The sequence below is a fragment of the Apodemus sylvaticus genome, chromosome 6, assembly GCF_947179515.1.
Source record: "Apodemus sylvaticus chromosome 6, mApoSyl1.1, whole genome shotgun sequence".
NCBI classification, from domain to species: Eukaryota; Metazoa; Chordata; class Mammalia; order Rodentia; family Muridae; genus Apodemus; species Apodemus sylvaticus.
The window spans coordinates 43,047,983-43,060,238 of NC_067477.1; the positions used below are offsets into that span (position 1 = coordinate 43,047,983).

Below are 12,256 nucleotides of genomic sequence, written 5' to 3' on the forward strand. Positions count from 1 at the left end.
TACGGATAGATAGATAGCTATCTCATGGATAGAAAGACAGTAGATAGATAGTAGATAGATAGATAGATAGATAGATAGATAGATAGATAGATAGATAGATAGACAGATAACAAAAAAATGTAAAAGGATATTTTCCTGACGAAAGGTGTACCTAACCCTTCCTATTCCCATTACCATAACCACAGACTGGATATGGAGGCCTAAAAACAAACCAGCTTTAGGTCCTTTCATCACAGAACAGCTGAAACAGATCTTAACACGTGAGAAAAGTCTACCCATTTTTGTTTACACTGCTGTTCTTTGAATGTTCAGTTTACTTGAAGCAGAAAGCTTCCACAGTTCACAGACCACCCATCTCTGATAACCCTGACAGGGTCAAGCAGACCGACAACAGCACAAATAAGATATGACCAGAGCCTAAAGAGCAGGCTCCATGCATGATCCACCAGAGCAGACTCCTGAAGGCAGCGATACCAAAGGCACTACACCTCCCGTTCTTCCTCACCCTCACCAGACCTCAGCACACACGCTGTGTGAGAGCAACCTCGCCCCTTCTCAGGCTCTATGAAGAATGCAATAAAAACTAAAAACAATGCAAGTTTTTACCCCTATTCTAAAACAACCTTCTTGTTAACCATGTACATATATTAACGTAAATGTAAGGAGACTGAAAATGGACCTGTTTTGTACCCTGCCTCTGACATAAGTACTAACACTACATGAAGGCAGAAAAGAGTTGGAGAAATAAGTAAATATGAAAAATCTAAAATATAATTAAGACCATATGCAAAGAAAAGAACCACAAGCATGCATCTTCACAAACAGGCAGAGGCTGTTTCCTGTGACTGTAGTGCTACTTGATTATTTCCTCCAAACTGAAAGGAAGAGGAGGCTCAGAAAACTTACAGGGCCCAAAAAGGGAAAGAAACCTACTCTTTGCAGTTTGCCCTGTGTGTCAGTAACCTTTCCTGTTGCTGACACCTGACCAAATACCCTGACAAAAGCAACTCATGGAGAAAAGTTCAGGGTACAGTCCACCACAGCAGTGCAGTCCAGGCAGCTGATCCCACCCGGCCCACAGTCAGGAAGCAGGGAATGATAAACACCTGCTCATAGGCAGCACTTTCCTTTTTATTCAGCCCAGGAGCCAGTGGGGCCACACTCCTTTGAGGTGAGTCTTCACACCTCAAGTAACCTAAGCAAGACAATCCTTCCCAAGACTGCCCAGAGGCTGACCTAACCTAGAGAGTCCTCCCAGGTCTCCATGGAAGCCTGTCTCCTAGGCAATTCTAGATCCCGGCAAGTTGATCTGTATTAAACATCATACCTCATCAGATCTACTACTATTCAGAGAGAAATAAAGAAGAGAGTTGTTCATAATGATATAATTCAAAGAGTCAAAAAAAAAATAGCTATGGTGTATCTTGACTAAGAAATAAGAATTGATCTCCAAACGCATAATTCCCATTTGGTGAATATCCATTCACCATTATTTTACTTCCTTCTAGAAATAAAGTATACAGCAGTTCCCCCTTTGCTCCCGAGTCTTCCCTATTCCCCGTTGTTTTTACTTGCCATCCATTCCTGTTTCTTCACCTTGTTTCTTCTCGAGTTTCTACAAAACACAGCTTATACAGGAACCTCGATTAAGCCAATAAGAGAGACACAGAAGAGGAAAAAAAGTGACCTGCTTGCTGGATCAATTTCAAAAGGAAACTTTCCTTTAAAACCAGTATCTAACATCCTCTGTCCTTAAAAGTTAAAATAAATTTTAACCTATTTGTAAATGTCCCATGGTGCACAGGAGCTATAAAAGCAAAGCATTATAATAGAAAAATAAAGCGCCCTACCTCTCAGCAGTAAACGCAGACTCTGTGTCAATGAACACCACAGCCCCTTCTAATCCTCCCAGGCTGGTGGGTAATGTAGCTAAGACACTCATCATTATGCAAAACTGAGTTTTTCCGCAACCTGGTGGACCTGTAATCTAAAAAACAAAGTGCATGTTATATATGTGTATATAAAATTTGTATAAACATTGGAAGCTAGCAAAAGAAAATTATTTTAAAATTTGCTGAAAAAAAAAAAACTAAAAACAAAAACCAATCCCATAACCTTGGTTCCAAGAAAGAATTAAGCCCTACAGCCCTGAGACACCTTGTCACTGCACATGACAAGCTAACTGTTCCCTCATTGGTGGATACTTGGGATGCATGTATATCCTTGGGAGCAATGAGAAAACGGTCACTCAGTCAATCACTTTCTGCACTTTGTTAGCAGATGTGAAATTATGATTGAGAAAGGATAGAAGTGTCACTCACTCACTGTATGCTCTCCTGTTGAAAAATGACACTGTGAAAATACTACTGAAGAATAATTGGCTGATGGGCAGCACAGGGCACAGCCACCTGTCACTCAGGCAGGGTCAGTGGACACGGCATAGCAGCACAGAGCTTGTCTGTCCTGTATTTCTTTTCATTTTTCCAATTTTTACTTTTTGAGAAAGGGTCTCACTGTGTAGCCCCTGACTAGCCCAGAACTTCCTACGTAGTCCTGGAACTCAGACTCTGTCTGCCTCACCTGAGGCTGAGTTACAGGAATGTACCACCACATTCAGCTGCTCATGTTTTCATCAAAACAAAGTTGTGCCCCTCTGTAAGTTCAAGCTCACAGTCTTTGCTGTGGGTTCTCATAAGCACTCCTCATTCCATCACAGACTACTACAGAGATCCTGTCTTGTACAGCCCAAGTTTCTCCCTTTGAGCTTTGTCCTCGGTTCACTGGTGTGTGAGGTAGTGGAAACCAGCAGGGTCAGCCTGATGGAAGATAATTAGGTCAGAGAGGAGGACAGAAGGGATTATTGTCCCTCTTAGTCCAAAGATCCATTCTTCATACAGTACTTTCCTTCCTGTTTCTTGGCCATAATGTAACAGTCAGGCAGGTTTTACCAACAGGCTAGAGCCATGTTGTTTGGATCCTCTAGCCACTAGATTCTGAGCCAAATAAACCACTCTATTAGATAAAAGTGCCCAACCTTCAATGTTCTGTTACAGCAAATGGTATAGTAACAGACTCAAACAAGTTTCTATAAAATCTACCAACTCTGATACCCTCTGAAATGTTCTTTTGCCCATCTAACATCAACTTCTTTGCTGTCAGATGCCTAATAATAAATAAATAGAAAAACTAAAAGATTTTTACAAGAAATGTCCATACAACCACCCCCATACTCAACAATTACCATTTTGCTATATTTACTATATGTTATCTTCTGCTACACTAATCTGTCTGTCCATCTATCTATTCACCAATAACCTTGGTCTGCTGTCTTTTGTCCTTCAAAGTAAGTCAAAAGCATCAAATACGCTTTCTCCCAAGAATCCTGCACACATGCCATTCTATAGAGTTTAATATGTACAGTATTTTCCTTTTGAATTGCTCACTTGTAAATATTATCCACCATTTGATGAATATGAATACATATATATGTATATATACATATATACATATATATATATGCCATCTATTAGCTATTTGCTTATGGTACTAGGGATTGAACTCAGGGATCTGTGTGTCTAAGGAAGCATTCCAATGCTGAGCTATAACTTCATCCCTATATATATAATCTAAACTCCTACCAAATCAAATTTTACTACTCCCACAAAGTGACATATGCATTACTTTCTAGTCAAGAAGTTTCAGCAGGCTGGTGGCACCAGTTTTTAATCCTAGCTACTTGAAAAGCTGAACAGGCAGAATCAGCACATCTGAGCCACAGAGTGAGTTTAACACTTTATCTCAGGACGAGCACGGAAAAGGATGACGGCAGTGCCGCTCAGCAGAGGCTCAGCTTATCTAGCACGGGTTATCTCCTGAGTTCCACATCAGTGCTACAAACACAAGCAAAGACCATCTATGTGCAGAAAGTCCTTCATTTTTGAGGCTATACCTTCCCTGAAACATCTTTGCCTCAATGAGATTTGCTACAGAAAGAAATTCTTAATGAATTTCATTTTTGCAACAGAATCTAGCTATTCGCCTAGACCGTACAATTTATACTTTTCAATATTTGCACTTTACAATCCTTTCTTATTATTTCCATCAATGTTGTTATCATTATTACTACTGCTCCTCTTCCATATTGTGAATAGACCATGTGTGAAGGCCGAAGGACAACTTCAGTCAGTACATTCTTTCTTCCACCTGAAGATCTGGGGCTCTGGGGACTGAACTCAGGCTTTGGCCGGCATGGGAAGGGCCTTACTCTCTCTCTCATCCATCTCAGTGGCCCCCTTTAAAAAAAACTTTTTTAATGCAGGTCTCATTTTGTAGTCCTGGCTAGCCTAGAACTCACTAAGACTAGACTGACCTTGAACTCACAAAAATTCACCTCCTTCTGCCTCCCGAGTGCTGAGATTAAAGGTGTGTAACAGCTGGGGCAGTGGTGGTGCACGCCTTTAATCCCTTGGGAGGCAGAGGCAGGCCGATTTCTGTCTACAGAGTGAGTTCCAGGACAGCCAGGGCGACACAGAGAAACCCTGTCTCAAAAAAAAAAAAAAACAAACAAAATAAAGGTGTGTAACAAACCTAGTCAAAATTATTTTTAATTGCTTTAAATATATAGCATTCTCCCTTTGATTGATCAAGACCGAAAAATTTGTTTTGATCACTAAAATACCACAAGTCTTTTACCATTACTAAAGTCAACACAAATCAGGTTGTTCATTTCATATCATGGCAAGACAGACTTCAGTCAGTAGAAGTTGCAGGTGAATTCTGAAACCGAATAAATAGGTGTATGTTAGAGTGTAAACTGATGGAGAAATGGGGAACAGGCTGTCTGCCTACAAGCTTTGTCTATTGCCAGGTCCTTTGAGTTTGAATTAAACTATAGTAACTATTTCTACTATATTCTTCATATATTTTTCTACTTGCTAGCCCTGTGTGTGTGTGTGTGTGTGTGTGTGTGTGTGTGTGTGTGTGTGTGTGTGTGTATTTATGGACTGCCAGGAGTAAAATTTCATTATTTTTTAGGTTTATTTATTGGGGGAAAATATCTCAACATTAATAAAATTAGCTTCAGACAGTTTAGCCCTGAATTCTACCATCCAAACCACAAGATTTCAAGTTGTGTTCAGTTCCCAGCTTCAACCCAACAATGGTTACAGAGAGAAAACCTGCCAAGCCAGAACAGTCAAAGTCATTTGCTTCTTGGAAACTCAGAGTGAATGAAATATTTGCACACAGAAATACCTAGAGGATGAAAATCAGTTGCACATGGTTAGGCTGACATACCTCTCCAGGAAAAAAATGCAACAACAAAAAAATACTAAAGAAAAATTCTTAGTGCAGGCCTTTCAAATATCTGTAGCAACATAACAAAAGCCAGTGTCTCACTTAGAGGAGGAAAACTGTTATTCCCCATAACATAAAATCTACAATCAAAAAAAAAAAAAAAAGGCCAGTTCACTACAACCTGAAGTTTAATTGTGTGGGAGAAATAGAAGGTGAAGCCTAGACCTGCTTGGACCTCAGCTCTCACCAAGTAAACGCAGCACATCTGGGATTGGGGCAGCAAGACAGTGCACTCTGCCAAGCCACTACTTGGCGAAAGAAAATCAAAGCTCTTCTAGCTCTGACCTGAAACAAGACAGCTCATAGGAGCTGCTTTTTTTTTTTTCCCTAGTAACCCCCTTCCCCTGGCCAGGCATCTAAGTACTTGTCTGTACTTGCTCAAGAATTATGCAGAAGTATGATTAGGTTCAGACCTACATAATTCATTTTATAACTACCTCTCTGAATCCTAAAGCCTGAATCTCAAAAAGGCTACAATCAGCCCTATGAAAGAGGTCTGGATCTTAACTTATGGACCATCAGCATGTGAAAGCTTACATCCAACACTCTCTCCCCCATTACTATACACTTATGACTACTCTGTGTGTGTGTGTGTGTGTGTGTGTGTGTGTGTGTGTGTGTGTGTGTGAAAAGTGAACTTCACACTTCCTGAACATGCCATGTGACCGATTCAAAGGCACCATTAGGAATCAGTATATTTCTAAAGTAAGGAATGAGTAAAGAAACCAACACTATATGGTAAAATCTTGTGTTGACTGGAGCCTTTCACAGCAACAAGTCAGGTAAAGAACTCATGTGAGAGTATCACATGTAAGAGACGCCCACCAGAAATCAGCCCTACTTTTCCCACCACTATGGCTAAAAGTCAACCACCAAACCCAGCTGTAATTGGACAAGTCAAAACCTATCTTCATAGACCTGTACGTCCATAGAGAGAAAAATTATGATTCACTACAGTTCGTGCAGTAATCTAATGACCCACATAAGTCTCACACCTTCCTATTGCAGGCCCTGCAGGTATCTGAGCTTAGAAACCTTCCTCTTACCACCTCCTGTGACCATGTAAGACACACTAATCTTGCCAATGAGAAGAAAATAAAATCCAGAGTTGTGACTTTTACCCACGAGAAAATGGGGACATTAAGTCAGGACTCTGGTTCCCTTTTGAGAACATTTGAAGAATTTATCCCAACCTAAAGCTGCTCCTTAGAAGGACACTTATCTCAAATCACAAAAAAAAAAAAAAAAAGCTTAGGAATGATCCATAATGTAAATATTTGGGAGTGCTCACAGGTTGGTCTTCCAGAGATACTTGTGAAACAAGATACACAGACTTGGCATCTTTTGATTGACAAAAGCTTGGACCATTTCCCTAGACTATAATCTCTAGATCATAAAATAAAACTGCCTTTCGATGATACCTTTTTAAAGTTTCTTATTTATTTATTTATTTATTTATTTATTTATTTATTGGGGGGTACATCACAGTGTGTGCATGGAGATAAGAGGACAACCAGCTCTCTCCTCCTACCACATGGATCCTAGGAATGGACTTGAGGCAAGTACCTTTCTTTACCCACAGAGACATCCTGCCAGCAAGACAACACCTCTAAATACAACTCTAATCTTACCTACTCACAATAACATCTATCTTGTGGACTTTTAGCAAGGACGGTATTGACCTCAGGACTAAGACTCCATTTTTGAGAAAACAGTAGTCTATTGTTTCACATTTACACAGATAGACACACCATATAAAAACAAATGCATTGCATATCTATAACATTAAATTTTCCATGGACAGTAAAGATAGAAGAGAGAGAGGGAAAAAAAAAACTAAAGGTTCCTTAATTTATGATAATGAAAAAATGGTTGATAATCTTTGACATTATACAAACTTCTAAAGTTTAGGTTTCAACCTTATCCTCACTGTTCCTTTTCAATTATGATAGATTCAGAATTACTTATTTATATATTCCATAAGTGAAAAATCCTGGTTCTTTGAGGCAATACAACAAAGGCCCTGGCTCACAGGACTGCTGTTTCAGGCCCTGTGTGAGCACTACTTTGATTGTACTTCCTACCTCAGTGCTGTAACTGATGATGTAACTAACTGTACTCAGATTCAGTGAGTTCATGTAAGTTATAATTGATGATAAATACATTCTGGGATTAAAAGTTAAAGTTAAGGAAGAGCAGCTATAAAAATGACAAGAGAAGGTTCCCAGATTTATATTTATTCCCTCAATCACTTCCAGACCTTTGAATGAGAAACAAGATTGTGTGATGCAGTGATACTATCCATACCTCTATTACTTGTCTACTGCTGTAAACAATTACTACAGACTGGAAGAAGCCTGAGAGAAGACTCGTTTATTATTTTAGAGGTCTGATTCCTGATGGGTTGAACAGAACTCTCTGCATAGGATCTCATAAGGCTAAAATCAAGGTTCTCCGCTGTACTGGGCACCAGTCTGAAAAACTCAGTGTCAACTCCCAGGCCCAGCCAGGTTGCTGGCAAAATCTGTGCTTCTGTTCTAGGTCTGAGGTTTCTTTCTTGTGTTCATCTGATAGCCTGAAATGAGCTTATTGTTCCCGGGGGCCGCATGCATTCTTGGTCATATGCCCACTCCATCTCCAAACCACAACACCGTCAGTACCCGCCATGCTTTGAATGTGTCTTCCTCATGTGAGTAGGAGAACGATCACTGCTTCAGCGAGTTCGCAGGATGAGATCTAGGTGCTTTCCTATGAAAGCCACTGAGTCATAAAACATGCCTTAATCACAGCAATGGCATCTCACCGTACTCACAAATACCAGGGCTGAGAATACAATGTCATTGGGCGGTGTCTTAGTCACTGCTTTATTGCTCAGAAGAGACACCATTACCACAGCAACTCTTAGAAACTCTTAGAAAAGGAACTGGGGGCTGGCTTACAGTTTCAAAGGCTTAGTTCACTATCATCAATGGCAGGGAGCATGGTGGCAACCAAGCAGAATGCTGGACTAGAATCTGAGAGCTACATCTTAATCTAAAAGGAGAGAGACACACTGGACCTGGCATAAGCTTTAGAAACCTCAAAGCCCACTAGTGACACACTTCTTCCAACAAGGCCACACCTACTCCACCATGGCCACACCTTCTAATCCATCTAATCCTCAAACGGCGTCACTCCCTGATGACTGAGCATTCAAGTATATGAGCCTATTGAGGCCACTCTTATCCAAACCACCAAAGGAAGCCACTTTAGAAATTCAGCACCAGATACAATGTCTCTGAGAACACAAACCTAGCACCTTGATAAACTGAGGAGTTTTTTATTATATGCACATATAAGTGCATATATACATTTGTATGCACACTAGTGGATAGCCAGTCTCTCAGATGGACCCAGTGATCGTCACCCTTTGTATTCATGCCTTTTGTGGCCCCCTCCATCCATCAGGTTGGTCTGTGTGTCTAACAGAATATATAAGAAGCGATGGCACATAACTTCTAAGACCGCCATTCTACCTTGTTCCCTTGGCTCATACATATATATGAGGAGTCAGCTGTCACAGCATGAAGGCACTCTATCACTCTAACACTCATTTGGAGAGGTTCACGTGCCAAAGAATTCCCAGCCACCTACGTGAGCCACGTTGGAGGTGGCAGTTCCCTCAGGTCCCACTAACTTTTCAGACAATGTCAGCCTAGGCCAATATTCTGACTATAATTTCATAGTAGATCTGAACCAGAAACATCCAATTAAACTGTTCTCAAATTCTAGACCCAAGGATCTGTATGAAAAAATAAATACTGTTTTAGCCATTAAGCTTTGGAGTGATTCGTTAAGTGATGTCTAAAGATACACAAAATTAAGAAATATATAACTTTTAAAACATTTAAGGAAAAAAGCTCCTAAAAGACTCATTAAATGTTCATCAATAAAATTTCTTAGGTGCATTATTTTGATACTTTTTAAACAAATTTACATAAATTAATATTAAACATATATGATTAAATGTTAAAAATGAACTACTATACTCTGGAATTGTAATAACATTAAAAACTTCTAAATCTGGGCTAGAAAGCTCAGCAGTTAAGAGCACATAAGGCTCTTGCAAAAGACCCAAGCTCAATTTCCTGGCACATATAATCTCCTATAACTCCAGCTCTTCTGAATCCAGCACCTCCAGCCTCTAGGGCACCTGCACTAATGTGTTCATATCTTTCTACCTGCACAAAAATGCACATGTACACGCACACACTTTTAAAGTAATAAAAAATAAAATCTTTTAAAAGACAAAAAAAAAAAACCTTCTAAACCTTTGTTAATTACAAGATCAAGGGAGAGTGTGTGGGACAGGCAGCAGGAACCAAAGCATGAGAGGAAATAAGTGCTAAGCAGTGTTAAACATCAATAAAGAAGCCAGGCACTGTGGCACAGCTGAGCATGCTTCCTACCTAAAATTTGTCAACCTCAAAATGAAATGGGCTGAACAACTCTCTTTGAATAGGTATTATGTATCAAGTTGGGAGGGATCTATAAGGAGTTTAAGGAATTTAAAAATGCTGATTACTATTTATTTGTTATGTATTTGGGTGTTTTGCCTGAATGCATGTTGCATGTTTAAGCTCCAAGTGTGTGCAGTACCCATGGAGGGCAGAAGAGGGCGCTGGATCCCAAGGAAATGGTGTTCAAGATGGTTGTCAGAAGCATGCAGGTGCTGGGAATTGAACCCAAAGCTTCAGGAAGAGCAGCCAATGCTCTTACCTGTTGGGCCATCTCTTCAGCCCTCTTAAATAACTTATAAATAGCATGCTTAATTTAATGGTCATATACAGAGCAACCAGTGATTAGAGAACAATTATTCTGTCAAGAGTACATGTGAACAATTATAAAAGCTGAGAGTGCCGGGCGGTGGTGGCGCATGCCTGTAATCCCAGCACTCTGGGAGGCAGAGGCAGGCGGATTTCTGAGTTCAAGGCCAGCCTGGTATACAGAGTGAGTTCCAGGACAGCCAGGGCTACTATACAGAGAAACCCTATCTCGAAAAAACCAAATCCAAAAAACCAAAAAAACAAAAAACAAAAAACAAAAAAAAAGTGTTCAGTGGCCAGGCATGATGACATATGTCTATAATCTAATCACCTGGGGAACCCTAGTAATTGAGAGAAACATCTTCTCAAGGGACTTTGTAAACCCTCAACATCAATGCCAAATTCTCTGACTAAAATGCAATCAAGACAACACTCTAACTAAAATTTTTAAATAATTTTACTTAAATTATTTAAATTTTTTTAATTCCAACTAAGCCCGTAAGGCAAATATGTAATCACAGCAGAAGTTCTAAGAGACATTTAAGGCTGGATGAGGACGAAAACACTGTGCACGGAAGGATATCTGGCCTGGCAGGGTGGGGCAGCTTCCTGGCCCTGCATTCTCCAAAAGACAAACAAAGAAAAACTGAACAGTAGTATAGTAAATGTTTAAGAATAATTACAGAAAAGGCAGTTGGTAGAAGATAAGAAATAATACAAATAAATTAATAGAAGACAAAGAAATTAGAAGTCCAACAAGAACAACAACAAAATATTCAGATCTCTGAGTATCTTTTTTAAAGTGTGAGAGAGAAGACAAAATAAATAGAATTGAGAATGGGAAGAAAGACAAAGCCACTTATAAAATCACATTTAATACAAAGGAAATTTAATAACTTTATGATAATAAATTTGAAAACTTAAAGAATATGTTAGCCAAGAATGGTAGCATATGCCTTTAATGCCAGCACTCAGGATAGTGAGGCAGGTTGATCTCTGTGGGTTCCAGGCCAGTGTGGTCTACACACACACACACACACACACACAAACACACATACATTCTCATTCTCTCTCTCTCTCTCTCTCTCTCTCTCTCTCACACACACACACACACACACACACACACACACACACACACACTATAGTAATTATTTTAATTAATTTATGTATTGCTATTGTGTCTATGCCCAATGTGAGAGAGGTGTGTGCCCCCACACATGTGCGGAGGTACAGAGAAAACTTTCTGGAGATGGAACTCTTCATCCATCTCTGTCCGAGTTCCTGAGATCGCACTCGGAACACTAGGCACGGATGGCAAGCTCCTTTGCCCACTGAGCCATCTCGCTGGCACCAATATAATTCTAGTCAACTATGTCAACAGTTGAATTAGAAGTAAAAACTGGAGAGATGACTGAACAGTTAAAGGCATTGCAGAGGATCTGAGTTCAGTTCCCAGACCCACATGGTAGCTCACAACTCTCTGTAACTCTTGTTATATCCATCCTCTGGCCTCTGCAGGCACCAGGCATGCATGCTATATACCTACACATATACATGTATGCAAACAAATACACATAAAATAAAAATAAATTTAAAATCAAAAAATAATTCTTAGAAAATAAAGGAGCTGGAATCACAGTACTTAGGAGCTGGAGCAAGAGGATCACAAATTCAAAGTCAGCCTGAGCTATACAACCAGACCCTGCAATGAAAGAGTCAGTCAGACAGAAAGACAGATAGATACACTAGAGAAATACAAAACAAAAACCACAGAAAAATAACCCACATATTCACGAGAGGAGCTAAAATAAAACACAAACAGCCATTGGTATACACAGCCATTGATATGTATTTAGCAAGAGTGAAGGCCTAGGTTCAAAACCTACCACAAAAAACAACAACAACAAAAAACAATGATAAGTGTTGGTGAGAGTATATGGAAAAAAGTCAACAACAACAACAAAGCCACCATGCATTGGAAAGAGGATGCAGAATGCTAATGTCACTTTGAAAACCAGTCTAGCAGATTCCTAAAGAGCCATGTATATTACATGATCCAGTCTCTCCAGTCACTCCTAGGTGAGTAGTTACCAAAG

General features: G+C 39.8%; 1 protein-coding gene across 6 annotated transcripts in view; it reads right to left on the reverse strand.

The window, feature by feature from the left end:
- Rad51b (RAD51 paralog B) overlaps positions 1-12,256 on the reverse strand; it is a 515,280-nt gene that overhangs the window by 489,959 nt on the left and 13,065 nt on the right. For all 6 annotated transcript variants that reach the window (XM_052185570.1, XM_052185569.1, XM_052185568.1 and 3 more), the window contains exon 5: positions 1,851-1,987. In XM_052185570.1, coding sequence (XP_052041530.1) covers positions 1,851-1,987 — 137 coding nt within the window. The remainder of the gene's footprint in view (positions 1-1,850; positions 1,988-12,256) is intronic.